Source organism: Mus musculus, chromosome 2 (assembly GCF_000001635.26).
Source record: "Mus musculus strain C57BL/6J chromosome 2, GRCm38.p6 C57BL/6J".
NCBI lineage: Eukaryota > Metazoa > Chordata > Mammalia > Rodentia > Muridae > Mus > Mus musculus.
This window is the reverse complement of record NC_000068.7, coordinates 143,915,327-143,943,326: the sequence shown is the minus strand read 5'-3', so window position 1 is coordinate 143,943,326 and position 28,000 is coordinate 143,915,327. Positions and strand designations below refer to the sequence as shown.

The following is a 28,000-nucleotide window of genomic DNA, read 5'->3' as shown; positions in this document are numbered from 1 at the left end:
GGTAAGTTACAAATGCTTCCTTTATTACACAAAGCCAGCGTTGCTACTAAGTTCAACTGACTGTGCATCTCTACAGTGTTCGGTGCCATGCCTGTGATGTTAACAATCATTTCCAAGTGTTGTTGGGCAGTCCCGTGTCATCCATGGTACCTGCTTCAATTTCACACATAGCTGGTAAACTGCTCTAGGGATTAGCATCCTACCAGGCCCCAGAGGAAACATAATCAACACCTTCCACAGTCTACTGTACCAGATGCAGCAGTTTTAGAGAAGAAATTACAGATCAAAAGCACCTTGGCTTATCAGTACACTGCTTTGTCATTTTTCATTAATAAAGTAGATTACAATGAAGCCCTAATAATTTGCAATATAATTAGTTGTTGCGAGACACGGAACATTCTCCTGAGGATATACCATGATTTCTAAGACAGAAAGTCACTCTAAGCCATGTCCCAGCCCAGAGCCTCCTGCTGCAGATACAGGGCACTTCCTGCATGCCAGCCCCATGCTCTGGTGCTCTGCAAGGTCAGCGTGAATTTTAAGCAGACATGAGTCTGAAACAGTCTCATGACACATCTGATAGAATTTTTTAAGACTGCCTGGCTTAGTCTTACTGCTGTTAGTGTATATTAGGTGTTGTACACATTATAAAGAAAATTATGTCTCATTATCTTGTTTTAGTCAAGGAAAAATAGAGAACTTTGGTCAAAATACACGGATTGCAATCACTTTTCTAAACAAAAGAAACAAAGTAACTGCTGAGGTTAGCAAAGATGAGTTCTCGTCATACTGCCTTGTACTGTTTTGTGAACTGTGTTATTAAAAATCCTGAGCTTAACAAAATCTTTACAAGTCACCTCATGAAAACAGGCATTTGGCCAATAAGAGTTTAATTCCACACCAGTGAGACCTTAGAGGCTGGATTTAGGTAGGGTAGTGTTTGCAGACACTATACAATTTTTAGTTTACTCTAAAAGATGACAAGACAAATTCCTCAGTGAGATCCTGGCCTAATATATTTGCTTTACTTATATAGTGAAAGGATAGTGTTCAGTATGGAAGCTTTCAACTCGTGGCACTGACTGGCGGTCTACACAGGGGATCCTTCAAAGGCTACAATTAAGGAGCCACCTAGCTTTTCAGCAATACAGGTCCGATTGAGGTCTTCTGGCCCATTTGCTTGATACTCATGCTTTATACCTAGAGAGAAGAACAAATTCTGTTTAGGATTATGCAGCAGCGTATTCCTTTCTCTAAGGTACCAAAACTAATTTACAGTTTTCCAGAACAGAATCCGATTGCGGGAAGAAATCATGGATAAGCACATGCAACAAAATACTGACCCCGTCAACAAATGTAATGCTGCCTGAAAGCAACCAGAAACACAAGTGGACATTCCGTTATGACTCCATCTGTTCAAGTCTAAATCAGCCCCGCTACTGTATGCAGTCAGAAGCCAGGATACCAGTTACTACTGGGGTTCAGGAAGAGGCAGGGGAATGGTACAAGGGAAAGTAAGCATTGAGGAAGGATTTGTGAGCTAGTAACTGGATACAATCCATTGTTCAGTCTGTGAACACACGTTACTAAGGTGGTGCTTCAACAAAAAAGCAGGCCAGTCATTGTAAAAATACAGGCTAGAGACATGGCCGAATGGTTTAAGCGTGCTTATGATCGTCAGAGGACCGCAGATCAGTCCCCAGCACTCACACACAGGATGACTTCCAACCACACAAATGAGCCAGCTGTGACTACGGTGCCCTGGACTCTGAGAGCACCTGCACTCACATGTCAATTGTCAATGAATCTGCACACTGATGCTTATATGCACATGTAAAGTAGAAGCTGGGTGGTGGTGGAGAACACCTTTAATCCCAGCACTTGAAAGAGACAAGTGGCTGGCCTGTCTGGTCTACAGAGAGAATTCCAGGACAGCCAGGACTATACAAAGAAACCTAGCCTCAAAAAAAACTAAATAAATAAATAAACAAATAAAAATGCAAGCATGAACTTAAACACTGTGTTGCAGAAAACCAAGTTCTGTGGTTGCATTTCACACCACACATAAGACTGGACACGTAAGCTGTGGCACTGGTGGGCCTTAGGACAATTCTATCGGCATACTGTAGAACCAGCTCATCCAAGGGCTTAAACGCAGCAGGTTCTATGCACAGAATGTTTTAAACAGCTGAACAGTTAGTCTACCATTTGACGATCACTTTCCAAACTCTTCTCAAAGCACAAAAGATCAGTTTTTATACAACTTTGGACTAATTTGAGAAAGCCACCGATGAGTCCACAAGACAGGTGACATGGTGACTATTACTTAATATCCCTAAATCAAGTCTTATGTAGCAATTCCCCTTAAGTCTTAGGTTTCATCAAAGTACTGAGCTGAGAAGTCACTGAGCTTCAAGTTATCAGTTGATATTTGTGAGCTTACTCTAGGGCCCCCAAATCAACCCAAAGAACAAAGAACCCACTGAAGGGGACTGGGAAAGGAAGCAGGAATGCCGACTATTTAACTCATTAGAACAAGCTGGGGTGAACCAGTTCTACTCCAGGAATGCAAAAACCAGTCACAGAAAACACACAAAACCAACACTGGGTAAACCATGTAAGCTCTGCTCCCTCAGCTGTTTGGCAATCACAGGGGAGGGGAGGTGGCAGGACACACAGACCAAGCCTCCTGCCCCAGAGCTGAGAGAACGAGGCCCATGAGGTTAAGGTTCCGGCTGAGGTCACACAGCAGTTAGCAAGCTCAGCCCTTGTGCAAGCCTGAGTTTATCCCCCATGCTCTTTCTACCATACCAATGTCTTCTGACTGGAGTCTGGCCAAGGCCACGTCATCCGGACCCCAGGGACCCAGCCGCAAGTCAACCTGCCAGCTCAGGTGAGTGTACTTTCCTTTAGGACTCAATTACCTAAAATCACGCCATTCAACAGTAAAGCTAGAGACAAAAGAATGTTCGCTGCTATGAGTATCTCCTTTCTGCAGCTTTGTCATTGACTATATTCAAAAACAAGGAATGACAAACCAATGGATCCCCACCTGTTATGTGAAAAACTAGTTTAAAACCAGCTGTACAGTGATGTACAGCCAATAGGAAATGGACAGGGTCATGAACAGGGCCAGCAGACACCGTGACTCGCCCAAGAGAGATGATGCTCCCTCAGTTGCCCTTTGTTTCTAAAGATCTACGAAGATAATAAGGTGGGCTTTAGAAACAACATTCCAATCCCAACCCTGGGGACCCACTGCACCCATGAAAGCTTCAGAGGCAAGTCTAGCTCCTACCTGGAAATTTCTTCTTGATGGCATCCTTCGAGCTTGCATAGATCATTTTACTTTTCAGAGGTGCTTGTTCTGGTGCCCTGGACAGAAAGATGCCAGAGTCAAAAGGCTGCTGTAGAGAAAGCACACCCTCCATCATCTTAAACACTCTCCAGTGGAGACGAGCCAGGCCTCAGAATCTAAGTTTTCTACTTCTCATGTCATAAATGATCACATACGGTAACCACAGTGGGAAAAAGGTACCTTTCCCTCCCAAATGCTGGAATGAAAGACTTTTGTATAAGGCTTAATGTCAAATATTTCAAGACTAGAATAACCAGAAAAGGCCACATAAATCATCTTAAAATGCTCACTAGCAAACACTGTTCATGGTCTGGAGAGATGGCTCAGCGGTTAAGGTCCCGAGTTCAAATCCCAGCAACCACATGGTGGCTCACAACCGTGTAAGTAATGAGATCTGACACCTTCTTCTGAGATGTCTGAAGACAGCTGCAGTGGACTTATATATATGATAAACAAATAAATCTTAAAAAGAAGAAAAAGAAAAAAGAAAACGCTGTTCCGCTGACTCTTTTGCAACAGTGAAAATGCTGTTTCTGTCAGTCATATGTGGCTACACATTGGAAATACAGATACTCATTCAACTAAACAAAGAGTTTTAGCTGGGCATGGCAGACCATGCCTGTATTTCCAGCACTAGAAAGGACTACTGTTGAGTTCCAGACCAGCCTGGGCTATACAAGGAGACCCTGTCTCAAAATATAGATGTTATCTTTTTAACTAATTGAAATTTCAATTAAAAATGAAGTATCCCTATGCAGGTTCGGGGGAACTAACTAGATACTACAGACATAGTGGGACCACAGTGAAGGAGGAGTGACATCAACATCCTGAAAAGAACCAGATGACAAGTGCTTAAGTGAGGAGCGTGGACCCAGCAGAGCGCGCTGGTGCGCAGCACGGCGTGGTGAGGAGGGCCTGCTTTACAGCCGGCACATTGAGGAGAATCTGGGAATTCTGATTTAGAAGCATTACCTTCTAAGAGTCAACAAAATAAACTACCTAAAGTGGCATCCTTTCAAGTAGACAATGTAGCTAAACTCAAGACAGCTTAGACTTTCTGAAGCTTGTAAGCATTTTGACTATGAGTAGCTTCAACACAAATTTTTTTGCAGGGTCTGGAGATACAGTGCTAGAACCTGTACCTAATTACATGCATGGTCCTGGGCTCAACCCCCAACATTGCCAATACCATTCTGATCCCTAAACTGGTTCCCCACGAGTGGGCAGTAGGAGACTGGCTCTCAGTTCTCTAGCGGCTCCATATCCTAGTGCTCACCACAGGAAGAACATCAGCTCTTCTTTCCTGGACTCCTTGGTCTCAAAGCTGGCGTCATACAAAGCATAGCGACAATCTTTTTCAGGAAGCATTCCGACAAAATGCTTGAAAGGATCAGTTATGGTGGCGCCAACATCTCCCACCAAGATCTCTTTGCCTTCTTCAACGACTATGCACTTTTTGTCTGCACTGAGACAGAAAATGACAGCCTTCTTTCTTTTCTTGATTTCTTCTGGTGTGGAACATTTCCGAACTTTCATGTCGTAGAAAATGCGACATACTTCATCCGCAACCTGAACTCCTGAGGCCTACAATGAGAAATGTGCAAAAGAGCTTACAACTCTTCTAATTGCAAATATAAAACACTGCATTTTGGCTACAGATTGGCATAGACTTAAAATCTTAGGAGTGTGAGCATTACTGACTCCTGACTAGCACACATGGTGTAAGTCATGCCCACCATTAATTATGTGGGGAAATGACTGCAACCGCCCCTCCTCCTAAAATCTCCAAAGGGCTCCTTAAGCAGCTGGGTGGTGTCAAGGTCCCTGAGCCCATCTGTCTCTTTAGGACAAGGTCTCATGGAGCCCAGGCTAGTGTCAATGACTGTGTAGTCAAGTGTGACATAGTTTAAGTCTCTCATCTTCCTCTCCCCACCTCTCCCGTGCTGAGATTACAGTGTCTGGCAGACACTGTGCCTGGTTAATGCCATGTTGGAGATTGAATCCAAGGCTTCACCCATGCTGGGCAAGTACTCTACTGAATGAGCCTAGCCCTGAATTATGTTTTCCTCACAGGTTTCTTAGAGCCTTAGCTGAGATCACCTTCCTAGTCTGTATATTAATAATATCTTGAAAACTTTTACATGAAGCAGAACAGATGGTTTCAGCTTCTTGCTGGGAAAATTCCAGCCCTATAACATCTCTCTCTCTCTCTCTCTCTCTCTCTCTCTCTCTCTCTCTCTCTCTCTCTCTCTCTCACAAAAAAAAAACCAACAAAACAAAAAACAAAACATTATGTAAATATTTCAAAGCCCTGCTCAGTATTCAGTAACATTAATTGCTTGTCTTTAAATTTAACTCACCATTCGGGGAAAGCCCTGGAAGTGCAGTGCAGCCTATGCAAGCCATAAGGACTTGAGTTTGATCCCAAACACCACAGCAAAAGCTGGGCACGGTCCTGCCCTCCTGCTCCCAACCACCGGGGAGACAGCAACCATAACCCTATCTCCTGGGGCTGTGGCCTGCCAGCCAGAACTAATCCATAAACCCTAAGTGAGAGACCTTGTCTCAAAAACAAGAGGGACAGTTTCTGAGAAACATCACCTAAGGATGACCTCTGGCCTCCACCTCCTACCCTCCCCTACCCCCGCCACACACCCATAGGCATATTTCTTTTATAAATTATTTTATAAGTCATTTATAAAATATTTAAATTATAGATTGAGATTAGAATAAATAAAAATTTTACTGTTAATAATGAAGGTTAACAGTTTAATTTGGGATTATACTAGCCAGAAAAATAATCCTTTGTCATGGTATTAGTTATTATTCTGGATGAGGGGTTTAAACAAGTTCTTGATGCCAAAAGATCTTAAAGCAGTTTTTAGCCTTTCTGTCTTCTACTGTCCAACTGCATGTACATAGACACTAACTAACTCCAATAGACACCAGTCTGTACCAGCTTTTCTAAAGCAAAGATTACAAGCTTAAAACACTTAATAACATAAAGTTACCCATACTCAAAATTAACACCAAGTTATATAAGAGCCAAAAGTGCATTTAAAAATGAAGAGAGCCTTACAGAATGAGATTTTCAAATCACTAAGAAATTTTTACTCAGAATATATGAAGAATCTTCTCAACTCGGTAACAATAACAACAACAAAAAGAACCAGAAGCACAGGCAGGCAGATCTCTGTGAGTTCGAGGCCAGCCTGGTCTACAGATTAAGACCAGTACAACCAGGACTATTGCAAAGAAACCCTGCCTTGAAAAACTGAGAGGTTTGCAGACCAGCCAGTCTAGCAAAACACCCCCCCCCCCCCACACACACAAATACACACACACACACACACACACACACACACACACACACACACACACACGTTATCCACTAACAAATGTTAGTGTGGACAAGCTGTAACCTCACATTGCAGCAACAAAATTGCAAACTCAACCACTTGAGCAATTTTCAAAGAGCTAAACATGGAGTCACCAGATACAGTTCTTTGTATACAGAGAAAATAAAAATATCCCCGTATTAACAACCATACACAAATGTTCACAGAACCATTATTAACACAGATACAAACTGGAAACTACCTCAAAGTCCATTAAGTGAAGAGATTTTTAAATGAACTACAGCCACACAATAAAGCAAAAAGGAGGAACTGACATGCTACAACATAAATGAACCTCAGAAGACATCACATTCAGGAAAAAAAAAAAAAAAAAAAAAAAAAAAAAAAAAAAAAAGCCAAAGAGAAAGGGCAGCACACAACATGATTCTATTTATATAAAATGTCCCCAAGGCAAATCTGTAAGTAGACCAGTGGTTTCCAGGGCCCAGAGAACTGGAAAGGGACTGACTACTAAGTGGTAATTTTCTTTTGGGGGTGATGGAAATAAATGCTCTGCAGTAAACTGCTACTTCATCACATTCAAGAAGCTAGTGTTCGCCTATATCCAATGAAGCAGTGTGATGGCTAAGGCGGGAAGATCACCAGTTCAAGCCCAGCCTGGGTGACATTAGTGAGACTCAGTCACAGAAAGACAAGAGAAAAAGATGCCTGCAAGCATGTAGGGGACTGAGATATAGTGGGAACCTAGCATTTGTTTCTAAGGTAATTTGTCATTCAATCATTGATTGTTAAGAGTGCTACATCCACTCCAATCCTGGCTATCTAGTCCACATCTTCCCAATCTCCTCAGATCTTGCTAACCAAATCCACAGTTTTTGTATAGTAAATGAACAGCAGCACATTTTAATACAGTGGCAGTCAGAAAATTAACAGTAGATAGAAAACTAACAAAACTTCAATATTACTATACTCATATTCTTATTACCTGTGTATGCTTATTACATTTTTTTAATCAAATTTAAACCTTTTAGTGCTTTAGCAGTATTTTCTGATCCTTGTAAGAAATGGGGGGAAAAGTTCAAATAATATTACCAAGGAAAAACTAGAAACACTTCAATTCCTCTCTAGTCCATAATAATGCTGATATCTAAGTATTTTTTAAAGACTATCTAAGTATTTTATAAAGATTTATTTATTTATTTTCTGTTTATGAGTACACTGTTTATGAGTTGTCTGCAGACACACCAGAAGAAGGTGTCAATCACAATACAGATGGTTGTGAGCCACCATGTAGTTGCTGGGACTTGAACTCAGGATCTTTGGAAGAGCAGTCAGTGCTCTTAACCACTGAGCTAACTCTCCAGCCCTATGTAAGTATTTTTTAACCAACAACCAAGTCTTTCTTTTTAAAATGTTCTATTTAAAATTTATCATTCAGGGCTGAAGAGATGCCTCAGTGGTTAAGAGCAGCACTCTGTGTGCTCTTCCAGAGGTCCTGAGTTCAATCCCCAGCAACCACATAGTGGCTTACAACCATCTGTAATGGGATCTGATGCCCTCTTCTGGCATGTAGGTGTACACACAGATATAACACTCATATATGTAATAAAATAAATAAATCATCCCTATGATGTTTGAATCAATCCATCCCTCCCTCAGCCTCCCATTAAGTTTACTTTCTAACTTCATGTGTTTTTTTTAATAGCCACCATTTAGTGCTTGCCTAATTCTTAGAAGGCAACACTGGAAGTGCTGTATTCATTTATTCAACCAATACCTGAATATATCTAAAGTATTTAAGTCTCTCAAATGCAACTTGAAACTGACTTAGGAATTGGTCGTGACCTGTAACTGAAAAGAAAGTAAAACACGATTCTGCAGTTGTGCGTGGCTGGCTCTAACCTGGGCAGAGTGGACCTGGTAGCAGAAAGGCTGCCTGTGCTGGTTTCCGGTGAGAAGCGTTATTTCTAAACACCCGAGCTTGAGGAAATGGCCCCTGGAGACAGTGAGGAAGAAGATTTTGAAACATCCAGATTAACAAACTATCAACTGCCATAGTGAGGTAGAAAACCAAATCTAAAGACAGATGTGAAAGGGAAATGTCAGGATGGGTCCAAGACAGGGAGGGCCAGGCATCGGGGTGGAAACCGACTACAAAAGGAGACCAGAGGATGGACAGAAGAGCAAGTAGAGTACGCGGGCGGTGCTAGATAACAGCACTGCGCTCACGGGGGATCAGTGGCCAGGGTCTCCTCCACAGGCAGGCAGGTTCAGGAGCTTGGCGGCATTGGTTAGTTTAAAAACCAACTCAGATGAGCACAGCAGAGCTTTCCACATAAAAGGACGGGAGCAGAGTGCGCTATGGAAGGGCATCAGCTGCGCTAATTCCAAGTCAAGGTGAGGGGACAGGGTTTCCCTGGCAGTGGCAGCAGTACTGAGGCAGCTGTGGGCGCCAACAGGACTCAGCAGCAAGCTCCCTCACAATCCCTAGACTCAAGTCAGGGACGAAGCTGGGGGTGGTGGGCATGCCAATAGTAGTCAGGAGGCAGGTTACTCTCTCCTAAACTTCCACTGCAGTGGTCTAGAGACTGACTACAGTATGGCTCCTCAGGACTGGTACATAATTCTGTACTTTGCCTGTGAAAATAGTAAGAAACCCAGTAGGCAGAATCTATGTTAGATTTAGCTAAATGGATTTTTGAATTGCTATACCTAGGCTCAGTATGTCTAGATGGCCTTTAAACAGCAGCAATATGGAAGAGATGAAAAAATTAACTGTTGCCTGGACCCTTCATGCTTATTTTTATATAGTCAAAGACAAACCCTTTGGGCAAGCAGACGGAGAAAGCACAGAGCAGCTCTCGGAAGCCTGGCCTCACTGCCCAAGCTCCCCACTGCCTCTCCCCGCTGCTCCTCCACCGCCAGCACGCCTCCTGCCTTCAGCAACCCTGACACCTTTTATCCTGATGGCTGAATTAGAAACCAGGTAAAAAGTATAAGTGAGGTGGAAAAAAGACTAAGTAATGATACCTTAAATAATTAATTTTTTCTTAATTGACTGATTTTCTTAATAACTGGGAGGTCAGATTTGACTTTAATGTATACAGGATCTGACTATTGCTAACATTTAGCTCCCAATATTTGATAAAATGATTAATATTTGAGTTCACTGCTGTATTTACTCCCCCTCCCACACCCCATATTTACCCCTTCAACTGCAAGTTATAATGAAATAATCAAGAAGAGTCCTTTACAAACACCAGTGGCCCAAGTCCAAGGATTTGTGCCACAAACACCTGGCACAAACTACTGGCGCCTTCAAAGCTTCTTAAACCAAACCACACAAACCGGGCACAGAAGAAGGTGGCTTGCCCTGGCAGTCTACTGTGAGGACTCACCTGGGTGGCTGTTATCCTAAGACATCAGGGTGAGTCTCTGCACAGGTTGGAGCAATGGTGCAGTCACGCTGTGCATCTCTAACTTGTAAAAAGGCCCTCTGTCCAGGCCTACCCATCCCAGCCTGAGCCTCTCACCTCAGAAGCAATGCCAGTTAGGGCCTGCCCGATACCTTCAAGGAAAGGTGTGAGAGGAAAAGGTCCGCTCCTCTCAGCTTCACTTCCCAGCACTCAATTTAAGACTGAGATGTTTAACTGCTCACAGTCAAGGAGCTGTAAATTTATTAAATGAAGTTAAATCCAGTTCCATTTTAAACTTAAAGTTTGCACAGTTGAAACAATGCAAACCGCTGGAAATCCTCTAAACCAGCAAGTACTGCTGCTGAGCTGGAAGGAACCTGAGAGCAAAACTGGACTCTGCTACCACACGTGCTTAGGCCACCTTAAAAACCTATGGCGCTCACAGCCGAAATTCTCCGAGTTCCACACCAGAACCACTGGAGAAGCCACACTCACTCCCCCCTGCACCACGACAGCTGCTGCTGACCTTGCCTCAAGCATAGTGCGTTATACGCTTGTCTTAAGTCTCCTCTGACGGAGTATTTATAAAACTCACCAACTGAGAGAGTATATCAAGCTTCACACAGCACATGGTCTGAACAAGTCTCTAGTCACACACAGAACTGTGCCCTGTGCCACCCACCAGACACAGTCTTGGGAATGGCAGCAGAGCGACCAGCAAGAGCAAGTCTCTCCATTCTACCACAGAGTGAGTGACACTCCTTGAAACTTATACATGGAATTTGGAGAATTTTTATCAACCACTAAACCAGTCCGATCCTAAACATGATCGTCACTAACAGCAGCCACCCTAAACCAGAACATAGAAAAAGGGTTCATGTCATACTGCCCAAATCAAGTAGGACCCTCCCTTTGGCTCCATTACTAGAACCCATACACTTTAATCCTAATTTAAGATCAAACAACAACAACAAAACAGAATAAAAACCATTTAGCTACTTAAGAAAAGTAGGGCTGAGCGGTGGTGGCCCACGCCTTTAATCCCAGCACTTGGGAGGCAGAGGCAGGCGGATGTCTGAGTTCGAGGCCAGACTGGTCTACAAAGTGAGTTCCAGGACAGCCACAGCTATACAGCTGTCTTGAAGAAAAAAAAAAGTATTCATTTCTAAAACCCAGTTTTTCTAAGAGTTTACACTATCTGAACACAGCAGACACACATGGCAAATAAACAAACTAACAGGAAACAGTCAGTGGTTCCTTTTCTACCAGCTTCTTGAAGGCACTGGGGAGTTTCAAACTGGGCCCCTGATTCCCTTTACTTACAGCAGGCCTTGCACAGGACCAGCAGAGGCAGGAGTAAGTAACAGCTGGGTTGCTAGCTACAAAAGGCTGATGCCTCCCAGCCGTACAGATGATGCACTTCAGCTACAGGGCTCCAGAGCTGACTGAGGGCTGAGCCCTCTAACTCTGCCCCTACTATGGCTGTAACTAGTAGGAGACAATTAGAAACGACCATAATTCAATCAAGACCAGAACAGAAATTTGGGAATTAAATGGGAAGAATGGGGGAAGTTAGTGATTCCCTTTAGAAAACACACACACACACACACACACACACACACACACACACACACACCCCACCTCCCTGCCCCTTGACTTTGGAATTCCAGAGGTCATTCTCTAGAGCGTACTGTGATCACTCCAGTTAGTCATCCTACTGAAGAGAATAGTGAGCATAATGAAGAAGGCAGACTCCAGGCTACAGTAACGTAGGACCCTAAATTACAGCATCCCTACTCCAGCTGTTTTAGGGAAATGTGTGCCAATAGTAGCTATGCCAGTATTTCTTTGCTACTGTCAAATGTGGTAGCCATCCTGTGAGCTGGAATACTGGAAATACATAATAATGAAAAAATGCTAATTTGATTTTAATAAATTTAACAAGAAGCACATAAAACTGGCTCAATATTAAAAATGTTTGGGGCAATTTTTTATTTAACTTTTTATTACTTTTTTGGTGAATTTCATATCAGCACCCCAATTGCACTCCCCTCCTGATCCCTTTGTATGCATCCCCCACCCTTACAAGCTTCCCCCTCACCCACACCACTGCACTGCCGACAAGGGCCCACTCTCTGAGTGCTACAACAGGTAAGGGGCAGGGCGAACTCTCCAACTCTCCAGACAGGTGGGCAAACAAATTTACAAACTGTATTACACAACCCTCAGTCCTGGGAAACAACACACTGTTTTTGTTATGACTCACATTACTTGGAACTTGCTATTTTACTATGCAAAAAATTAATAATACATCTAAGGCAAAGATTTCACATTTAATATTAAATATATTTATAACAACTGACTATTTGTGAGGGCAAGGAAGCAATCTTGAGGTAAACAAACTGCTAATGTTTTTCTTTCTTTCTTTTTTCTTTTTTCTTTTTTTTGAGACAGGGTTTCTCTGTATAGCCCTAATATTTATTTTTGAAACAGGGTTTCATTACATAGTACAGGCTAGCATCAAATTCATAATTATCTTTCTTCAGCAAGAAGCAAAGTACTGGGATTATAGGTTGAACCACCAACCCCTGCCACTGTTTATTAAAAGTACATGTAGTGTTTGTTTTGAAAAACTCAGAGCAACAAAAAGTCAAAGTTTCATGCAAAAAGGTTCAACTTATCTAAGCAAAGCCTTTATATATTTTACCCCTTACAGAAGAAGCACTGACTACTGACTGGGAAAGAAGTGAAGTAAGAACTAGAAAAGCCTATGGAGATTGTGAAAAGCACTTGGCCCAGATCACAAATAACTTGAGGGAAGAGAGAAGGAGGGAGAGAGAGAGAGAGAGAGAGAGAGAGAGAGGAGAGAGGAGAGAGGAGAGACAGAGAGAGAGAGAGAAAGAGGGAGAGAGAGAGAGAGAGAGAGAGAGGGAGAGAGAGAGAGAAAGTGTGCACTGGTTACACTTGTCTCCTCTCCTAAGACTGGAACTGGAAATGCTTCACGGTACATCTTTCTCTGCAAAAGAGCAGCAGCAGCATCCTGCAGCATCCTGCAGCATCCCCCAGGTGACTCAGGGCTGCTCATCCTGCACTGCTAGCTCAAAAGGATGGGTGGAACCACCACACCAAGCCCTGGAATGCAGTGCCTAGCAACACCATTTAATAAGTGCACACTAATTACTACTTTGATTATCTAGAAGATCCAGTTAGAGCTTCTTCAACTCTTTAGTAAACCAGGTTGCCAGTTCTCAGTAAAGCCTTTGGTTATCAGACAAGTTAAAACTTGTATCTGAAACAGGAATTCATTTAGTTATAGATAAAGCAAGATGAGTTTACTAAGTACACTTCGAGGGGCAAAGGGCAGGGCAGTAACAAGAACAGACCATCTGCTCAAATACAGAATCCTTCTTTGTTTCCGGTTCACAGGAACAGTGGACTAAAACAAAACTTAGCATCTGGTAAGTACCATCTCTTTCTTCTCATGAATATTTAGTGGTGTCATTAACTGATAAACAGACATTCAGAGTATGATATGTATACAATGGAATTTTATCTTGCCATGAAAAATAAAATTATAAAATTTGCAAGAAAATAGATCTAGAAACTATTAGGTGAGGTACCCTGACCTCCGAAAACAATATTGTCTGCCTGTTCTGGCTCATATATGAATGTTAGCATTTAATGTCCGTATGTATGTATGAAATTAGAAGTGGGATAATAAAAGGGAGAAAGTGTTGAGGAAGGGCGGGACACCGAACACATGTGAAATGAAAGCAGAAAGGAGGCTGCTGGTGGTGGAAGGGAACAAAGTCTGGAGACAAGATGGAAGGGAAGAGCAAGGTGAGTAAAGTGTGCTTGAAAATGCCACAGTGAAACCTAATGCTCTGCACGCCACAAAAATAAATAAATAAATAAATAAATAAATAAATAAATAAATAAATAAATAAATAAATACTAGGTGGTTGAATAGCAAAGAAAGGGACCACCACGACGGCCCGACAGGTAGTCTGGTCACCGAGTCTAACTGACCACCTGAGTTCACTTCATGGAATTCACATGGTCGGAGGAGAGAATGAGTATCTGCAAGCTGTCCTCTGTCCTCCATGTGTGTCCCATGACAGGTAAATGTGTGCACACATGGAAGGAAGGAAGGAAGGAAGGAAGGAAGGAAGGGAGGGAGGGAGGGAGGGAGGAGGGAGGAGGGAGGGAGGGAGGGAGGGAAGAAAGAAAATAAATCACTAGCATGGAGCTAAGATGTTTTTAATAGTTTAAAGTTTAATAGGCCTCTTGCAGATGACACAAGTTCAGTTCCCAGGACCCACATAGGGTCGCTCACAACCACCTGGAACCCAGCTTCAGGGAATCTTCTCACCCTCTTCCAACATCCATGAGCACCTGCTCACATGTAGTACACATGCGCATGCACACACGCGCGCGCGCGCACACACACATCTCTTTTAAAAAACAGTGAAGAAAGCTGGACGTGGTGGCGCATGCCTTTAATCCCAGCACTCGGGAGGCAGAGGCAGGCGGATTTCTGAGTTCGAGGCCAGCCTGGTCTACAAAGTGAGTTCTAGGACAGCCAGGACTACACAGAGAAACCCAGTCGGGGGAGGGGGGGGGGCAAAGAAATGCTCAATAAAAAGATGGGTGAGAGTTAATGTTTTGATGATGCTCCCTCCAAACACTACCTAACAAAAACCCCACCCAGAACAAGACATGAGTTGTTGGCCAGGGCTGTCTAAAAGGCTCCCAAAACATACAACCTATCGCTGTTGTCCTTGGCTGTCCCTTACTGCTGAAGTACCATGCATTTCAGAAACAGGGTCCATGCCTGAGCTGGAGGTGACTAGAAGCCGCCATGAAAGCAGGGGAGGCACCGACAGTCCTACAGAGCTATAACACCTATGAACCACAGCAACAAACACAATGGCAGGATAACCCTAAGAGTGCACCAGTGGTATGCATACCACCAGCTCTCTAATTGGACCTAAACCCACTGAACAAGAGAGAAACCACGCCTGGTACTGGGAACTCAGCTAATTCAGTGCTAATGAAGTCATGATCTTGAAGGAGAATCTATAACCAGCACTTTATTAAACCAGTACAATCCCTAAGTACAATTTGTCCTTTCAGTTATTAGCTCTCACCTAAATCTGCACCTGTTTCTCTATGTGCTGATGAAGTCTACAGTTACTTCTACTCTTATAGTATTATCTATCTAATACTGCCCTATCTGTTGCTTGACTTCTGCTCTTGACATCTCCCTGAAAGAGTATGAGCTCTTAGTGGGTTCTTTTGATTTACTTATGCCTTGCTAGCCCCAGACTCAAGACCTTGTACATGCTAAGCAGGCATTCTATCACATGCCTATGTTCCCAGTCTGTTAGTATCTCTATCGCTGTACTCTACCCTACATATCTTTACCAATCCTCTGTCTTAGTTAGGGTTTTACTGCTGTGAACAGACACCATGACCAAGGCAAGTCTTATAAAAAACAACATTTAATTGGGGCTAGCTTACAGGTTCAGAGGTTCAGTCCATTATCATCAAGGTGGGAGCATGGCAGTATCCAGGCTGTTATGGCGAAGGCAGAGCTGAGAGTTCTACATCTTCATCCAAAAGCTGCTAGTGGAAGATTGACTTCCAGGCAACTGGGGTGAGTCTTAAGCCCATACCCACAGTGACACACCTATTCCAACCAGGCCACACCTATTCCAACAAGGCCACACCTCCAAATGGTGCCACTCCCTGGTCCAAGAATATACACACCATCACATCCTCCATCCCCGGCTAGAACTGTGAGGCTGCCAACTGCATGATGACTTAACCAATAAAAGTTATATAGTATGTCTTTAAGCTTGTACATGTTTTTTTTTTAAAACTGCCTAAAATGTGAGCATTATATTTCATATAGATTCAAGATCAATGCTACATAAGAGATATGAATGTATACACTAATCAACATTCAAGAGCATAGCTAAAAAAAAATCAATATTCTACAAAACACATTTAAAAATTTGTATGATTTAAGTTGTTTCTACAGGCCCATTTGATCCTGCTGAAAACATTTAAAGACACTACTTAAGCAAGGTGTCTGCTAGTTTTACCAAGTAGGGAGAATGTTTCATGGATTTCCTAATATTTAAAAGACAGAAATGATTCCCTGTAAAGTCAAGGATAAGGGAGGGACAGGCATTTTGCCTGAGTGTAACATCTTACCCAGAGTAGCGTGGCAAGAGAAAGAACCAAAGGATAACCAAACAGGAGAGGAGGCAAGCATAGTCTGTGTGCAGCACCAGGATTCTCTATATGAAGTCTGACTCTCACACTGATAAAACTGGTACGTGAATTCAGTTTCAAGATACGAAGATCAATATACAAAGGCAGTAGCATTTTTATATACCAACAGTGAGCTAGTGAATAAAAAAAAAAGAAAAGAAAAATCAGGAAAGCAATCCCCACTGCCAAAACAAAAACAACAACAGCAACAAAAAACCCTTACAAAGGACTGGGAAATGAAGCTCAGAGATACCTAAGGTGTCCAACAACCTTTCCAGAGCCTTAGCACTACACTATTAAAAAGCAAAAACAAAGCTAAGCCCCTTAGGCCCACATCTAGCCAAGGGAGTGAACTGACCAGCAACCCCCAGAGCTGTGTCTCTAGTTGCGTATGTAGCAGAGGATGGCCTAGTCACAGCCATCATTGGGAAGAGAAGTCCTTGGTCTTGCAAAGATTATATGCCCCAGTACAGGAGAATGCCAGGGCCAGGAAGCAGTGAGCAGGGTTGGGGGAGGGTATAGGGGACTTTCGGGATGGCATTTGAAATGTAAATGAAGAAAATATCTAATAAAAAATTGTTTTTGGGAAAAAAAAAGTATTTTAGCAAAAATAAAAGACCAGAAGCATCATAATAACTCACATCTCAAAACATACTACCTATAGAAAATAAACAAAATAGCACGGTGCTAGCATAGAAGCACACACATTCAGACTAACAGAACAGCTCGAGATCCAGGAAGTCCCTCCCCTCTCTACCCGCGCCATCACGGACAAAAGCACCCAATCCTGCACTAGAGCAAGGGCAATCTGTATGAGTGGTGCTGGGAACCTCACACACAGCGCACAGACTAGACCCTATCTCCCATCACAGATAAATCAAGTCAAGGGCTGGAGAGTCGGCTCAGTGTTTACACTGGCTGCTCTTCCAGAGGTCCTGAGTTCAATTCCCAGCAACCACATGGTGGCTCACAAACCATCTAGAAGGAGATCTGATGCCCTCTTCTGGCCTGCACAGGCAACAAAATAGAGAAACAGGCAAATGGGCAAACAGGTAAATCAAACCAATTAGTTTCTGTACAACAAACAATACGAGAGAGAATAGACTCTTGTGAGACTATGTCGGGGCCTAGCAAACACAGAAGTGTGATGATCACAGTCAGCTATTGGATGGATCACACGGCCCCCAATGGAGGAGCTAGAGAAATTACCCAAGGAGCTAAAGAGATCTGCAACCCTATAGGTGGAACAACATTATGAACTAACCAGTACCCCGAAGCTCTTGTCTCTAGCTGCTTATGTATCAAAAGATGGCCTAGTCGGCCATCACTGCAAAGAGAGGCCCATTGGACTTGCAAACTTTATATGCCCCAGTACAGGGGAACGCCAGGGCCAAAAAGAGGGAGTGGGTGGGTAGCGGAGTGGGGAGGTGGGTATGGGGGACTTTTGGGATAGCATTGAAAATGTAAACGAGGAAAATACCTAATAAAAAAATAAATTAAAAAAAGAATTGTTTCACTAAAAAAAGAGAGAGAGAATAGACAACCTGCAGCGTAGGAGAAAATATTAATAAACCATTCAACCAACAAGGATGACTGAGTATGACTATCCAGAAGAAACAAGAGACCCAACAGAAAAATAACAGTGATCTGACGTAAAGGGGGAGGGAAGGTTATTATCCTTTCTCAAAGGGTAAATGACCAATTATATTAAAAAATGGTATTAGTCAGAAGGGAAGTGCAAAGCAAACCATCACCAAGTACCATCTGTCACATTCCTGTTGAAGGCCGCCATCAAGAATCAAAATCTATCCATGCTGGCAAAGACACAGAAAAAGCTGAACTGTCACATATCTCTGGTAGTATCGTGAACTTAGACAGCATTATGGAAATTAACATGGAAGTTCCTCAGAGCACTAAAGATAGAACTCCCACAATCTAGTGTCCCACTAGTTAGACATGCAAAGGAAATCAAATCAGCCTAAAAAAGAGATGTCTGGTAAATTCCTGTGGTTATCATGACACTATTCAAAAACCGAGGTGTGAAATCAGCCAAGGTCTTCACTGTATCTGACATCACTACTCCACTTTTTCAGACCTGCCTGGAACTCACAATCTTCCTTCTTAGCCTCCCAAACGAGGGAACCATGGGTGTGTGCCACCACACCTGACATCATTTCTCCTTTTAAAGCAGATCATTTGGGATTTTGCTCCTGGGTTAACATATTCTGAACACCACACTACTCCCTGCTGGATGAATAGCTGGCAAGGACTCTTTCCTGTTATTCGGGTTATCAATTCACCCTGTTGTTTCTGCTGTATAGAACACTCAAAGTTACCTTGAGTTGGTAATTTCACAAATCAGACTCTATTTGAAGAGATGATGTGGATGCACAGAAGTTTGAGCACACATGACATTCCTTTAAGTAAGAAACTTAGATGAGCCAGTGCTATCGTGCGGACCATTAACTGAACCAGCAGTGAAATAGCTGGGGCAGGAGTGAGAATTTGAAGAGCTGAGAAACTCAAGGCATTGTCTATCTATGCATAGTTCAATGGCCCAGATGGGGATCAGCGGGAGGAAACAGGTCAGACAGCCGCTGTTTCACTTTGATCTCTGCTTCTGGCAGCGGTGGGCAGGGCACTTAACCCACTGTACACTTCCATCATGACGCTTTTGTCCTGCCAAGGTCTAATGCCACGGAGCCAGGCCATCATGGACACACACATTAGCCAGAATAAAACTTTCTTCCTTTAAACTACTAACTCTGCTATTTTTTTCACAGCAACAAAAGCTGACATACTAATTTTTCTCCTTTGTCTGCAGAATTTTAGCCAGACATGCCTTTCTGTCCAGGCACAGACCAAGGTCATCTCTTCTCAAGGTCCTTTGATGAGTCCTCCTGCCAGAAACTCTCTTCATATAGCTGAATCTCTCAACAAGAAGGATTAGCTTGCCTGGGCCCAGCTAGGCAGAAATCCTTTTTTTTTTTTTTTTTTTTTCCCCAAATTAAGTAAGTAGTTTTGGCTTTTTCTATGAAGCTGAGGAACAAAACAGCAACTAACCTAAGGCCATAAAGAAAGAGACAAACCAGACTCCAAACACACGCTTCTAAGCACTTGGCAGCTTGGCTCAACAGAGGTGGTAGGTAACAGATTTGCTAAGGATGGCACGAGACAAGGTAATACAACGTCTGACAGGTGGGTAACACCTGTAAGCCAGCATTTTTTCTATGGTTCACGATGTCTAATAAGTAAATATTACCCAATCTCATGTCACAAAAGCGGAGTTTCTGTATGCCAGAGTCATTTAGACTCTTACCACTGCAATATTGCTTCATCTATCTCTAAGGATTTTCATGAAAAGACTCCAATGGAATTATAGTATGTATATAAAGGTCAGGTGCTATTCAACTGTTTTAGTGTTTAAACCTCAATTTCCATGGCATTTTTAAAAAGTGAGAACAGGGGTATAAAAATTAAAATATTTCAGCCGGGCAGTGGTGGAGCACACCTTTAATCCCAGCACTTGGGAGGCAGAGGCAGGCAGATTTCTGAGTTAGAGGCCAGCCTGGTCTACAGAGTGAGTTCCAGGACAGCCAGGGCTACACAGAGAAACTCTGTCTAGAAAGACAAAAAATAAAATAAAATAAAATATTTCATCTCTATAGGAACTTTCCCGTCAAAATCCAGAAAATCCTCTTAATCACTTATCCACTATAGTTCCATAACATCTCTGTGAGCTGTAAGAAAGGGACTGTATTGATATGACTATAAGAACGGTACAGTCCGGTGAGTATTATAAAAGAAACTGTCTGGAGAGATGGGTCGTCAATAAAGACTGCTTCCTTACTCTAAGCTCTTGAGCTGAACCCTCATGGTGGCTTTTAACTATCCCTCCACTTTGAGGGATCCAACATTCTCTTTTGGTCTTTGGATGCTTCTGCATGCATGTGGTACACATGAACTCACAGAGGCGCAGATATACACATACACACAAATAATAAACAGAAATGGACATTCTTCACTAACTCTTAGACATGTCCAGAAGTGCACCGAAAATCAAAGTGTCAGTATTCAAGCTAACTTCCCACCACAAACTGAATAAACCAATTCATAGTGTATATAGCTGTTCCAAAAAGACCACCACTAATCATATACAGTTTAGTGACTCACTTAAATGTGGCTAAGGAATTGTATTTTTAAAGTTTATTTTATTTTAATTAACAATTTTAAAATTCTAAATTCCATTGCTAATAATTATTAAGGACAACTAAAAGTAGGTATGAGAAACTACTTTTTAAACTACTGTCCTGGTATCTAAATACAAGTCCAATATCCCCTATTAATACTTAGATGCTTGCCGGGCATGGTGGTGCAGACCTGTAACCCAGCACTCGAGAGGCAGAGGCAGGCGGATTTCTGAGTTCGAGGCCAGCCTGGTCTACAGAGTGAGTTCCAGGACAGCCAGGTCTACACAGAGAAACCCCGTCTTGAAAAACAAAACAAAACAAAACAAACAAACAAACAAAAAACCCTTAGATGTTTAAGTTCCAAACTGGCCAAGAACTCAAGACTGCCCCTGCCCCTGCCTCCAGAATGCTAAGCTAATAGGTGCACAACACCAAAGCCTGAGATGTGCTTTAGTGTAAAATATATACAGAATTTCCAATAATTAAAATATGTAAAACTTATTATTTTATTTTCTACCGGTGAAATACTGATTCAGTATTTTAATAGGGCTAGGGATGGCTTAGTAGAGTGACTGCAGGCATACGGCATACGCAAGGTTCTGGGCTGGTAGGTAGTGCCACAGATGAGTAATTATAGTGGTTTAGATTTTCACCTTTGTTGTTTTCCTTTTTTTAAGGAGCAATGAGAAAAAATTTAAATGTATATACATTTCTGTAACAAAATTTCACAACCTGAGAATTCCTGAAAGCTCAATGACTTTAAGATCTGCCCATAAGCAACAAGCTCAATCTTACCTGTGTGTCAGCTGTATAACCATTTGAGAATGCTAGCAATTGTATTTTATTAAAATTAAATGCTAATTACATCAATAAGCCAACAGAAGAACAATCATTGAAAACTCTGTTTTTTCTTTTTCTGTGATAAGGTTAAAAGAGGCACAGCCTATAAGATAATATACAAATGTCGAAAGAACCGACTTCCTTCAGTGAGATCCAAAAGTCAGCCACTGTCACCAGCATAGGAGCTGTGCTAGGAGTGAAATCTCCATTTCTCAGGCGCTCTTTTATGTCTGACTGTAGTAGTGGAGGGCTAGACTCTTACATACCTTCACTTCAACTAGACACTTAAAATTGTTTTTGTTGTTTTTAACATTATTAAAATGTAATTCTTAAATTTTAAGATAACAGAAAATTAAATAATCAAGCTAGCAACATGTAAGCATGTCTAGTGGCAATGTCAGCCACTAAGAGATTAGTTTGGTATTAGAGTTATGAATCACTTGAGATTAAAAGCTGAATTCAACGGGATCTGATGCATCTAACTACATTTGTTCAAAGGATCACTGGGTTGAATAAACCTGATAAGAGGTTTCTAACTCTACACCTTTCACAGCAAAATGTTAAGGTCAGGAAAAAAAAAAAAGGTACCAGCTCAGAAGTGTAATTCTAAGTGAGAAGCTGTCACTGTAAGAGCATGAGAAAGAGCACAAGGAAGCATACGCAATCCTAGTGTGGGATACCAGCCTTTCAATAAGCTTTCATGAAATCCAAAGGGGAAGAGGCCTGTGGCATTAATAATCTCATGTTTTGTGTTCTGCGGTTTGCACATACAATCAGCAAACTGTACACTAAGAACAGGCTGAATCACTCAGGGCCTGGGGTTCTTTGGAACTGGAGTTATAGGGTGGCTGTGTGCCACCCAATGAGGGTACTGGGGACTGAAGCTGGGTCCTCTGTAAGCACAGCAAGTGCTCTTCATTACTGACCTGCATCTGGCTAAATGAACTTCCCAGGATGAAGAGACAGGTATAGAATAGAGGAGACTAATCTCTGTAGCCCCTGGCTAAGAAAGAACTATTCTGACCAGAAGCCTGAAAATGGCAGGTGAAATAAAAGGCGCATTTGTCTTCTGTGATTTAGCACTTTAAGATGCCTGGAAAGGGGGCTGACGAGATGGCTCAGCGGTTAAGAGCACCGACTGCTCTTCCAGAGGTCCTGAGTTCAATTCCCAGGAACCACATGATGGCTCACAACCAATCTGTGTCTGAAGACAGCGACAGTGTACTCACATAAATAAATAAATCTTACAAAAAAAAAAAAAAAAAAAAAGGTGGTTGGAAAGACACAACATGGAAGAATACTAGAATACTAGTCCACAGTGTTAGGATCCAGCAGTGACAATCATATTCAGGTTGATTTTTTTTTTTTTTTGGTCAGTACTAGATTGTCCAGCTCAGCTGAAGTCAGGTTCACAGGTGTATCATATATATAAAAGCTGCCTATCTGATGTGGAGCATGCTGGTCACCTTGCTTACCTAGCACCACATGAGGCTTTTAGGGTCTATGCCCAGCCTCAATTAAAAAAAAAAAGTACACACACACCCCAGTCAAACATAGAAACCATCTTCTACACATCAGATAGGCAAGAGACTTAAGGCTCATATTAGGTAAAAAGAAATATAAAGAGGCTGTGCCAGTTATTTCTACCAGCTGGGGATCAAGTGTTCAAACACATGAGCTCACGAGGGGCGATCTCTTATTCAAGCCACCAAAAGGTTATAGATACAACACCAAGTCAGACATACCAGCAGAACAGAGAATGCATATAAGAGTCTGTGTGTTTATACCAAGAGACACACAAACAGGGACAAGACAAAGAATACATAATAATGTTAAATCAACTATGGTGAAAAGTTTAAACAGATAAACCAACTGAAGAAATGTTAAAATGTCCAGTAACAGAGGGGCGAATAAACATGTACAGCTTTACAGTAAAATAATAAATATTCGTTCAATCCAGCACCCTGGGCTGCTAAAGTGGCTCAGAGTAAAGGCATATGCCCACCAAGTCTGAGGACCCGAGTTTGTTGCTCAGGACCCACATGGTAGAAGGAGAGAACCAACTCCACCCAGTTGATCTCTGACTGCTACAAGTAGATCTCTGCAAGCTTGGGTAGGAACACAGTGAAGTAATGTAAGCCGGGTGGTGGTGGTGGTGGATTTCTGAGTTTGAGGCTAGCTTAGTCTACAGAGTGAGTTCCAGGACAGCCAGGGCTATGCAGACACACACTGTCTCAAGCCCCCCTTCCTCACCCCAAAATTAAGTAAATATAATAAAAATCAACACCCTCCCCAAAAGAACACAAGATTTTTGACAAGCTGAAAGGGGCTAAGCAAGTACAGCATATATATGATATATATGATATGTATGTATATATAGAGATACACACACACATATATATAATATAAAATGTAACACATTATTGCAGCATGAATTAAGAATGCATGCATGTACAATCAAAGCATGGACCGTGAAGGGGCTGAAGAGACGGCCCAGTCAGCAGTTAAGAGTACTTACTGCTCTTTGCAGAGAGCCTGAGGTCAATTCCACACAGGAATTCACAACCATCCAGTTCAAAGGGATCTGATGCCCTCTTCTGACCTCCACAGGCACCACACACATGGCACACAGACATACAGGTAGGTAAAGCATCCACACACATAAAGAAATTACAAAAAAAAAAAAAAAAAAAAAAAAAGCGTAACAGTACCAAAGAATGAAATCTATCACCTTTAGGTGACATCAGAGAACTGGACCTGAACCCTCTGGAAAGCACTGGTGGCTGAGAAATCCACCCCCATTCTGTGTTCTGGGAAAGAGATCACAGGAAGAGGCAGGCACATACCTATAGGTCTGAGGCTAGTCTGGGTTAGCAGTGAGACCATTTCAATTACAAAAACAAGAACGAAAGAGGACAGGAAAGGCCCACTGTACTTTTTCATGTCCTCCCTCAGGACTCCCTGGGTTATCTGCCAAGGTTCCCATTCTTTTTCTTAGAGAAGTTTCTCCATATGAAACTTCTTTGAATTTGCAACATCCTGAATGAAATCGTTTCCTTTAATGAGCCAATTCTGTAAGATCTCTGATGCAAGAGTGGGACCCTCTTAAGGGAAGGAAAAGACTAACCAGGTAGATGATGTATACTTAGCTACGGTGATAACACCCAAAACTGTCATTGTTTTTTTTGTTTGTTTGTTTTTGTTTTTGATAAAAGGGATCATTATCCGATATACTTTACTACTTAACACTTCAAAATTACTAATTTTAAAGATGAAAAGTGATTTGCAGGCAGTATTGATCCCTTCAGGCAGAGGTTCTCAGCCTTCCTAATCCTTCCTTTAACACATTTCCTCAGGTTATGACATTCCACCACCATAACATTATTTTGGCTGCTACTTCAAAACTGTAATTTTGCTACTGTTACAAACTGCAAAGTAACTAACTATCTGATATGCAAACTACCACCCCTCAAAAGGGTTTTACCACCCAAAAGCAGACTCAAGAATGGCTGCTCTACAATCTCCTTTTTCATGGTAAACCGGCTACAAACAACGTGGTGGCCCATGCCTTTAATCCCAGCATTTGGGAGGCAGAGGCAGGTAGGGCTGAGTTTGAAGGCAGTGTGGTCTACAGAGCAAGTTCCAAGATGGCCAGGGCTACACAGAGAAACCCTGTTTCAAAAAAACAAAGTATGTCCAACCTATTTAGCTGAATTGTTAAAAGTATTTTTTTCCTAATTACCAAGTAGTAGAGTACACTTGTAATGCAGTCCAGGTCAGTTAGCTCAGTTTGTTGGAGCAGAGTCCCATCTATGTTAAGTGAAAGGTTAGATTATGGCATATTCCTTAACTCTAGCTCAAGGCAAAACGACATCCCAACTTTCCAGAGGGCCATAAAACTATGCTGCAAATGCATTCCTTGGTTAAAGAAAAGACGAGCCAAATCTACCTGCGATGTGCCAAGCTGTACCCAGTAGAACTGAGCAAATACGCCTAGGAATTTTATAGCGGGCTGGTAATCTTTGCACATTATGAGGAAGCTGACACACCCAGTACACACACAGAAATGTTGTTTGCCATGTGCAAACAGAAGATACACTTCCCTCCTGTGGAAAGGGGCTTTTATAGACATTTATTGTGATTATTTTGTAGTGAGACATTTGAAAACATGACATCTCATTTCTCTAATTTCAATTTCCTTTATTCCAACTGCTTCTAGAAGACATAATGAGTACCAGGAAGTAATTCTTCTAATTTAAAACAAGCCCATATGTAGTTAAACTTTAATCTTCCCATTACCACCCCAAAAAGAGGAAAGGGGGTAGGGATAACTAAACGCACTCAGGAGTCCGAGAGAGTAGAATGCCAGGCCACTCTGGCCTAATCCAAGGCCCCAACTCAAATATAAAAATACAAAACCAGTGTTGTTCTTGACACCCGAAATCCTAGCACCTGCATCGCCTCAAGTTCAAGTCCAGCTTGGGCTTCACAGTGAGTTCCGTGTGGTTCTGAATTACAGAACAAGATCTGCCTCAGCAGCCTACTACCAAATGTAAAAAGGTTTCAAATACAGAAAAGTGCTAGAATCTGGGATAATAAAGGAAAATCTCTCTATCTCTCCCTTCGCCCCACCCCCCATTCTCTAATAGCTGGACTGAATGGAGATCTTCTGTGCTTATAAAACCAAACATAGTAAAGTCTGTGTTCTAAATTCCTCATTCTTAAAACATATCCAGAACTGGCAAACTGGCTCAGCAGGTGAAAGTACTTGCCAGGCAAGTCTGACAACCTAAGTTCAATTCCCAGAACCCACAGTGAAAGGAAAACTGGCTCCTCAAAGCACCGTGGCACTCCCGTACCCAAGTCCTCAGACCATAATAAATATATCAGTACTTGGATGTAAGAATGAACCCACCTTTAGTTTTTATTTTTGTCTCCCCCAAGTACCAGGAAATCCAACAGACTCTATTTTCATTTTATTTGAATGTACACCGAACAAAAAATTAAGCTTTAAAGCCAAGCTTTTACGTTTAGAATGTTTGGCCCTGTTTTAAATACTTTTGCATTCTCAACTAAAAGAAGACTGGAGAGCAGACACCAGTTCACTTTATTACACTGAGTGCTCAAATTTAAAAGTTTATCAGCACTCAAAACCTTTGGATTTAGTCTTTACTATAAATCAACATATACATACACTTAAAATCTTGCTGAGGTTCAACAGACTTCAAGGTCTGAAATATTTGTAGCTCATAGCATTAAACCCAAACATGACTTAATATCAAGGCACAGCTAAGCATGGTCCGTTTTCAAGAAAACTATCCATTTAATCTAATGAGCCAGCCTGCACCTGCAAGCCAGTTGCTATATCCTAAGAAAAAACCAAAGTTGTTATTCAGTGAAAACACTCTGTAGACAGATAAGTGGGTACCAACTGTTTCCCGGCGCACAGATGTAGCAACAGGATAGTATTTCTAGCAGTGAGGCAAGGCCTTGCCAGCAAATCATTGACCAAAAATGGTAACATTGTGCAGACTACAGTGACAAAATGTTCCACCTGATCGCCCAGTTGAGATACTGTTTTACAACCGATTTGAGTAACACTTTGGAGGTAGAGAAGTTTGTAAATTAAGCAAAATCTCTACCATCTCAATACAACGAATGTTTCTCTTTTTAAAGGGCTGGAGTAATTATACGGGCTTTCTGAAAGTTTTTAAATTTGCATCTGAAAAGCAACAACATCATGTCCAGGACTTGCACCCAAAGTTGTGGTAAAGCCTTGTTCTCAGGTAAAGGCAAATTTCTAGCATGGATGAATGGACCCGGCAGGGAAGGGTTAAAAGAGCCACTGCCAAGCTTGACAAGCCCAACGAGAGTGCCACTGAAGCTGATTGCCAGATACGACAAACAAAGCCACGGCAAGGCCACCCGGTTCTTAATCACGCTCACTAGCAATTACTCCGCCCTCTAGAGTGTTCAATAAAATCCTTTTCCTTCTCAGTAAAAAGGGCTGGAAAAGCTCACGGGTCACCAAGCTGGCCTTGGAGAAAACCGCGCCCACACGGATGGTCTCAGGTTCGGCCGCCCATCCCGGGGATCTACCGACTTCGGGATCGAAGGCAGCGAGGCCGGGCCGAAGGGGATCCCGGGCGGCGGCCTGGAACGGTGGGCATGATGCCGCCCAGGAGCTGCCTTGGAACCGACCCCTCCCTTAGCACACGCCCGAGGATCACTCACCATGTTCGCTGGGGCGGACTTCGGGAGGAGAGCTAGGAGCCTGACGGCAAAGTCTGTGCACCTTCGTCCTCCGGGTAGCAAAAGCAGGAGAGCAGGCGCAGGGCGGACGCGGCAGCTCGAGCTTATTAAGGGCGGGCACGAGTTCCAGCCAGACTGCGGCTGCGCGCGCCCCTCGCTCCGCCCACCGTTGCTACGCAACAGGCCGGCCTCCCCAGACAGGCCCCACCCAGGAGTCCCAATAGTCTCCAGACAACTGGAAACCCCTCTCCAGTTAAGGGGAGTGCATGGGTTCCCCGCCCAGAGGAGCGCCCGGGCTGCTGC

The 28,000-nt window shown here is 42.6% G+C and overlaps 1 protein-coding gene and 1 long non-coding RNA gene across 2 annotated transcripts; both read right to left on the bottom strand.

Moving 5' to 3' along the window:
- Positions 1-2: 2 nt before the first annotated feature.
- On the bottom strand, positions 3-27,996 carry Dstn (destrin). The gene is made up of 4 exons (NM_019771.2): positions 27,680-27,996; positions 4,635-4,942; positions 3,299-3,375; positions 3-1,200 (listed from the first exon to the last, which is right to left on the bottom strand). The coding sequence occupies exons 1-4, from the start codon at positions 27,680-27,682 to the stop codon at positions 1,091-1,093; spliced, it is 498 nt and encodes a 165-aa protein (NP_062745.1). The 5' UTR covers positions 27,683-27,996; the 3' UTR covers positions 3-1,090.
- On the bottom strand, positions 2,615-3,292 carry Gm33804. Its single transcript, XR_375040.1, has 2 exons — positions 3,053-3,292; positions 2,615-2,951 (listed from the first exon to the last, which is right to left on the bottom strand). It is a non-coding gene; the product is annotated as a predicted gene, 33804 (long non-coding RNA).
- Positions 27,997-28,000: the final 4 nt, after the last annotated feature.

Excerpts from the sequence above, each read along its gene's own strand:
- Dstn (NM_019771.2), bottom strand. Across the intron at positions 3,376-4,634 it reads GAGCTGATGTTCTTCCTGTG|GGCACCAGAACAAGCACCTC; the intron begins GTGAGCACTAGG and ends CTTTCTGTCCAG. Across the intron at positions 1,201-3,298 it reads CATCAAGAAGAAATTTCCAG|GTATAAAGCATGAGTATCAA; the intron begins GTAGGAGCTAGA and ends TCTTCTCTCTAG.